General features: G+C 43.5%; 2 protein-coding genes across 3 annotated transcripts in view; one reads left to right on the plus strand and one right to left on the minus strand.

The window, feature by feature from the left end:
- Positions 1-512: 512 nt before the first annotated feature.
- bbs10 (Bardet-Biedl syndrome 10) lies at positions 513-3,928 on the plus strand. Its single transcript, XM_080438041.1, has 4 exons — positions 513-588; positions 1,260-1,459; positions 1,590-2,582; positions 2,982-3,928. Exons 1-4 carry the CDS (start codon positions 580-582, stop codon positions 3,793-3,795), a joined length of 2,016 nt encoding a protein of 671 aa, XP_080294167.1. The 5' UTR covers positions 513-579; the 3' UTR covers positions 3,796-3,928.
- Positions 3,929-5,069: 1,141 nt separating this feature from the next.
- cd9a (CD9 molecule a) overlaps positions 5,070-7,500 on the minus strand; it is a 9,850-nt gene continuing 7,419 nt past the window's right edge. For both annotated transcript variants that reach the window (XM_080437915.1, XM_080437916.1), the window contains exons 6-8: positions 6,567-6,653; positions 6,188-6,271; positions 5,070-6,054 (exon numbers count right to left, since the gene is read on the minus strand). In XM_080437915.1, the coding sequence (XP_080294041.1) occupies positions 5,989-6,054; positions 6,188-6,271; positions 6,567-6,653 (237 nt within the window). In that variant the 3' untranslated portion in view covers positions 5,070-5,988. The remainder of the gene's footprint in view (positions 6,055-6,187; positions 6,272-6,566; positions 6,654-7,500) is intronic.

Here is a 7,500-nt window from a genome sequence, read left to right on the forward strand (position 1 = left end):
AAAATGCCAGGGAGCATTTGTGTTGTTAGAATGTTTAAAAAGAATATTCCAAATATTCCACATTTTATTGCAAGAGTTTTTGAAAATAGCCGATCTACAAGCTCTCAATGCGATGCAACGCCTTGTGAGCTTGTAGATCAGATATTGTCATGCATATTAGTTTCAAAGTGCTTCTTTTGGGCTGTTTTCCTAGACCTGGTTGCTTATTTCTCTTGCAAGATCTGGCAACACTGGTTTCTAGGATACAGAGGAAAACAAAGCAAACCTCTCTGCACAGCTTGGATGTAATCACTTCTAACTTATTAACATGTTTTGAAAAGCAATTGCCGTCTTCTATGATCTGATTTTGTGGTTGCTGGAAAATTGATCCATCCTTTGTGTCCAAACCATAGAGTTATAAGGTCCAAACGGCTTGGTCTAAGTACTTGCTTACTGTAGTTCGCTTGCTAACGTTTGCTTGTGAAGTTAGTTATATTAAAGCCACTTCTTAGCCTTGGATCAAGACGGTCATCAAGGCTTACAAACAGATGGTTGTCAGTATCAATCTTCGATCACGGACGAGTCCGACAGAAACACGTGATGAAAAAGGTAGGTGGTTCTAACCTTACTGCTAATAATGAGTAAGCCACGATACAGGATAGGTGCATCATTCTGGGCACCGCCACCTCGATGTAAAATTAGCTATTTTGTCCAAAATGTAATATATATATATATATATATATATATATATATATATATATATATATATATATATACATACTTGAAAATGGGTTTAAGTCATGTAAAGTATACATGATGAGAACATGCACGGTACATCATTTTCAGACTTAAGTTTATCCTTCAACTTCTTGTTTATGCCCCAAAATGACTGGATATGCAGGTTTTGTAGCAATTGTTGTAAAATTAGACCTTCATTGTCGAATGTTAAGCATTTTCTAATCATGTATACTTTACTTTACTTAAAAACATATATATGTTTTTTTACATTTTGGAATAAATAGCCAATTTAACACGAGGTGACCACTCTTCCTTGGTGCCCACCTATCCTGTCACCGTCCGTAGCCACCACCACTACATTTTAGTGGCATTTATAGGGTAATGATTCACCATACCTAATATTGTGCCTTTTGATGCTGATAATCCTGATATGCCTTGTTACTGAGGATATTCCGTTTTTGTGTTTGTGATGTTGATACCCGTATTTCCCTTCTGTCTTCCCTGGTTGGGAATGAGTCTAATAACTCTTTCTGTCCCACCAGGGTACGAGAATGCAGCAGGTGGAGCATGTTCACCTGAAACATGTCCTGGAGACGGTGTCTGTGCTGGAGGCGGTGGTTCGCCGCAGCTTCGGTCCTGATGGGGGTCAGGTGCTCTTCACCCGCAATACGGGAGAGGTGATGCTCAGTCGCAGTGGGACACGCATCCTCACGGCACTACAGCTGGAGCACCCACTGGCCAGGTACAGTAATATCCCCTGTGTATCTCTAACACAATCAATCACAATATTATTTTACTCGTTTTATTATGATCAATGTCCAACAAAGGGTTAGGATTGATCAGTTTTACAAAAAAATATATGTGTGTTATAGGATGGTGGTGGAGTGCGTGTGGAAGCACAGTGCCGTCACAGGGGACGGATCCAAGACTTTTATCCTGTTGCTGGCTTCATTGCTACGGGAGATTCAAACAGCAGCTTGCAAGGAGCCTAATGTATCTCGCAACTATACCTCCAGAAGAGCAGCGGAAGCTGCCACTGCTAGACGCTTGGCCGAGGGACTGCTGGCCTTTACGTTGGAGGAACTGGAGGGCTTTATCACTGAGGGAGTGGTCCCTTTTGGAGATACTATTTTGTGGGACGTTGGATCTGTAGACACACATATTTCAGCTCAGACTGCAACAGACACACGCACCGTGCACAGGCTGCTGTCGGCATTCTTTTATACTCGGCTTGGGCGAGCGCACCACGACCTCATGAGCCGCCTCACCTGTGAACTACTCTCCTACTGGTGCCATGGTCATAGCGATACGGTTTCCTCATCGCTCCGTTTCATAGATGACAGGTTCCCCGCATTGCATACATCTGTATCAGGCTTCCCTGTTAGTTGTTCGCGTTTGATCGAAGGCCTGGTCATTCACAGGGACTTCTCCACACCTTGTCCACAGAGTGACGTCCAGCCGGTCAAGGCTGTCGTGGTCAGTGGGCCTCTGCATCCATGCAAGCTAGCTGGAGGAGCCGTGCTAGAACTGGGGGGAGGGGTTGGAGAAATGAAGATGGAGGCTAGAGAAAAGAGAAGCGGCGTTTTAACGTACAGAGTTTGGACAGAGAGGACGCTAGAGAGTGTGATTGCAATGCTGCAACACTTGGGTGTTACTCTGCTCATTTCTGCGGTGACTCAGTCTGAGGCATTTGTTGCCTTAGCTCGACGGGTCGGCATATGCGTGGTGGAGTGCGTTGGCGAGGACGAGCTTTCTCTCTTCTGTTACTTAAGTGGGTCCGAGACTGTTTCAGACCACCGGGTGATTGGACAGGAGCATGTCGCGACACTCGCCTTTTGCCAACCTATACTGCTAGGAGCTCACAGGTTTGAAAACGCACATAAACACACACTCACTGGTCACAGGTCTTTAATGATGATCGATGCTTGGCTTATCTTGTCTGAATTTACATGAGAACAATTACACTGCTGTGTCCAGTGTGTGGCCTAAGCTGGCATGTGCCACCCCTGGAATCTGACTGGCTACTCAGGGTGCCACCCATTATCCTAAACCATGATTGATGATTAATTTTATTTAATTTATCTTTAAATTGAATTTTAACACAGGAAAGAAATACACTGTAATGTTAGTAATTAAAGTGAAAATAAATGTTAATGTTATGTTCATGCCACCCCTACATAGTGCCCTACTTGAGCCACCCCATTAAAAAAATGCTGGACATGCCGCTTAATAGTTTTTCTAAAGTCCTTTTTTGTCCTTAACAGGTATGTCCACGTGGGCTTCCCCGAGTCTGAGGGAGGGGTCAAGGCCAAACTCTACAGTCTGGTTATCTGTGGTCCAGGGGAAGGCCAGACAGACCAGTGTACGTGTGCAGTTCGAGATGCCTTCCGCATGCTGCTCACAACCCTGGAGCCCATGCAAAGATCTGGAAGCAAAGCTGTCGACAGCACCTCACTCACTGAGATACAAACAGACGAAACTGCCTACGAAGTAGCTGCTGTATCTTCCTCTGGGAAGCGTGCATCGGGGCTGGGCTGTGCCGTACCTGTCGGTGGAATGTTTGAGTTTCTGCTACATCATGCCCTCCTACAGCACGGCTCTATTCACGGCACCTCAGATCCACACACCCAGTCCCACACAGAGACTGGTGTCCTCGATATGTGCAGGCTACTGGGAGGTGCTCTGCTGTGTGTTCCCCGGCATATTCACTCGCACAGTCCCCGACGCTTCCTGCAAGTTCAAACCCAAGTCCTAAACTGTTTACGAAGAGACAACCACACACTCAGTCACATGCACAAACATGGCTGCAAAATAAGCCCCATGCTGAGTTACAGTAAAAGCGATGGGCCCGTAGAGGTGGGTGAGATGAACGCCAATTTTTCTAGAAACGTGCACGTGTGTCCAGGAATCTCTGTGTTGGACTCGGACCTTGAGTCGGTCTCCTGTAAATATCAACTAATTCTGGCTGTGGTGCAGTGTGTCAGAAGTCTGCTGCGGGTGGATGCCATTCTACACACACATACACCGTTGCACAGGAAGCCACGCAGACACTCACACACTCAGGAGGACACAGAGTAGGACAGAATTGTCATCACGTCTGGCCAGGAATACCATAAACATTAAGCATTGATTCAAGTATTATTCTCATAGTCCTTGGGATTGATTTAATCTTGAACGCAAGTCACTGTAAAACTTGTCCAAGCACAATTAATTTTCCCTATTATTTTCGTTGGCTTTGTATTTCCCCAGAGAAAAAGTGAAGAGCATATTACAGTACATGACACATGGTTTTGGCATTTCATTGTTGTTTTGCGTAGTTAATAGGCACTTAAAGCGTACCACCCTGTCCTGAATCATGGAAGGTTTGGCAAGAACAATATTAGAGAAAAACAATGAATCACTAAGTGTTTGATGTCTGTCTAGGACAAAAGGTTAATTTGTCAAATTTGTCAAATGATGTCGTCCCCTGTTGTTCTACACTACAGTATGACCCATTGTGTGCCTGTGTGAGAGGCTGCTTACATTGGCTCGTCTCCTCTTCCAGTTCACATCACAGTTCCTTTTTTATCAACATTCCCTTCTCTTATCTCGGCTCTCCTGCCCTCTTCCTTTGGCCAATGCACACTCTGTTACATGAACAGCCTACACACAAGTTTTCACATGCGGCCACCCAAACACACACACACACACACACACACACACACACACACAGTTCTATAATCAGTGTTATCGCTGTTATTGGGCAGGGAGTCAGAGTGGGCAACTCCCAGCTGTTGGCACTCCAATCACAGTTAACTTCCTGCTTTCAACCTCACATCAGCGCTATCACAGGAGCCCTCAGCCAATCAGAAAACCCGTTGCTGGAACTTTTTGGAGTGAGTCAAACGTCACAAAAGATAAACACTAGTTCTCTCTTGACACACTCATACACAAGATCATACTTACACGCACACAGTCAATCATTGCTCTGTGATTCATTTCAAGGACTCTGTAACTTTCCATAAACGTACTGGGACTGGATAGCATGTACTGTAGATAATGATCCTTGATTTTGTTGCTGATTTGGGTCCAACTCTAGATGAGTCAGACATGATGATAGCAAATCACTGAGATATAAAGGAAATGAAGGAAATATTGTGGCTTGTTCAAACATCACCCAGAGAGGTCAGGTTATTTTCCACTGCATGCGTATAATGGAACTGGAAGTTGTTTTCTGCCTCCCTCTCGACCCAGCAAGATGCCAACTGGACACTAATTTAGTTTTGGAGTCTTGAGCATGAATACTCATATGACCACAACTCATAATGCAATTCTGAGGTTACAGTATTTCAGAAAGTTAGAACTAGACCATAGTTATTACATTGTGTTTTATTTGGCTTTCTTCATTACATCTTTGTTTCTGTGCAACAGACATGTGCATACAGTATAAATCGACCCGGTCGATTAAATAGACCAGGTTATATCATTCCATTTCAACAAACGAACTGCATATACAAAGAAATCCTACGCTTAGAAATATACAGATCAAAAAAGAAGACATACAAAATGAGTCTGAGACTTGAAGGCGTTTTCAGCAAGGGTAAAGTGAGGGAGGAAGAATGAAGAGGAACTGAATCTGTTGTGTAGAGACGTGCACATTATGCTCAACCAGACAGATTCTACACTGAATTAACCACACAGGCCTGACATTTCATTGGCTACCTGACAATGTGGATTGATTTAATTGATAATTAGAGACGGAACAATAAAAGTTCATTGGCTGTTTGCTGTATTCTGTGGTTGCTTGTCTTTTTTTCCCTTCTCTGAGCCATGGTTCTTCTTGCCAGTGTGTGGCCCGGAGTATTTTCAGTAGAAATGTGTTAAAGCATCAAAACATCAAATGTGATCCTTTGTTTGTATAATTAAGAGTCCACAAACACCAATTTAGATCAAATGAGCACAAATTCTACATTGCTGTTACATTTCCATTTAAGTACAGATGATGCCCGTGCTATAGTTGGGCCTATCAACCACATTGCATCTAGTCCAGGAAGGGTTAGGCTTGAGCTTCAGTCTGCACAGCTATACCTTATCTATAAATCATTAGCCTCCACATGCTAACACGGGAAGTCTGCATGATATAACAAATCAGGAATATCTGGTGTGCCTCGCTTAGGTTGCCCCTCCTGAACCAGCGGTGTTTCTATTGGCAGTGGAGAGTCACGTGACTCTAGAAATGACATCATGCAACATTAACGGGCTCGAGAGGTGTGCGACAGCGGGCCGACGTCCTCACACCACCTCCCGAGACTTCCTGATGGCACAGCACAGGAGCATGCTGAAGATCATCCCGAACATCTGGGAGAGAGGAAGAAGGAGAGCGAACATTTTTTGTCTTTCTTTTTAACCTACTAGCCTGACTTCCTGCCTGTGTCCATCTCACAGAGCTAATATGCTCAGAGAGTTACAGTTAGCACTAAATAAGACGTACCATGATCACGCCAATGGTGATGCCCACCCCAGCGATGATGTGGAGCTTGGAGTCAAACACCTCATCGATGGCATCGGGACAGCTCTGCAACAGACAAATGGCACACATTCTTATTCTCTCCTTCACAGCCCACACCGAACACACTGTACGTTAATGGTACACGCAACAGACTGCCTATGAGCATTAAGTCTTTGGCTGATTTCACAAAGGCGGTGTTGCCATAGTAACCCTGTGAGGGGTTGGGTGCAGTTTTGTCTAAAAGCACACAGGGACTTCTGTGACGTGAGTGTGACAAGCGTGGCATTGGATTGCGTTTGCTATCTGCATGCTTTGGATGTGTGTGCATCCAAAACATACAAGACATGATTGGTCATCATACCTTAGTGATGAGCTGCTCAAGCAGGTCTCCTTGAGGACAGGTGTCTTTGGCTTCATTTATGACAGCTCCAGTCCCACAACAGTCCAGCTGCACACACACACACACACACACACACACACACACACACACACACACACACACACACACACACACACACACACACACACACACACAGATCAATGTAATGTAAACATAGAAGATGGATGGTGCAATTCGTTTTTTTTAAATAAATAAGTAAAAAAAAAAAATCTAAGTACTACACAGCCTGACCTTTCCGTAAAGATTACCTGATTGAAAATGGGCAAAATAATTGGTCTTTCCAGTCAGCCACTAATTAGCTACTTCCTTCTTTGGAAGCTGTGGAATGCCATTTGTGCCTCCTGTGTTTTTTTTTCATATCACCTTTCATCAGAGCTGACTCAACTGTGTTTGGGTCAATGATGAGTCATTGTTCAAAAATAAGGACGACTAAAGCCTAATTTATACTTCATCGTATGAATGTGCCTCATAACGACGTGTCTCTGTGAGTGACACAGGCGGAGTGGTGGATGAAGTACTGACATGTTTTACTAAAGTAAAAGTATCAATACCACAATGTACAAAAGTATATCAAAATATACTTAAAGTACCAAAAGTAAAAGTACTGATTATGCAGTATGTCCCATTTCAAAAGTTCGTCATGTATAAAAATCTTTTGAAAATAGCAGATCTACAAGCTCACAACGTGCCGCTTCGCGACGTGTTGTGAGCTTGTAGATCGGCTATTTTCGAATAGCCAAAGTATATATAGTGTTGAAGTGGTTGATGTTTTGTAATAATATTCAAAATCTTAAAAGTAACTAGTAACTAAAGTAGTGGAGTAAAAAGTCCAATATTTGTCTCTGAGATGTAGTGGAGTGGAAGTAAAAGTATTGAAAATTAGAAATGCTACAGT

Source organism: Gymnoscopelus braueri, assembly GCF_963280865.1.
Source record: "Gymnoscopelus braueri genome assembly, chromosome: 9".
NCBI lineage: Eukaryota > Metazoa > Chordata > Actinopteri > Myctophiformes > Myctophidae > Gymnoscopelus > Gymnoscopelus braueri.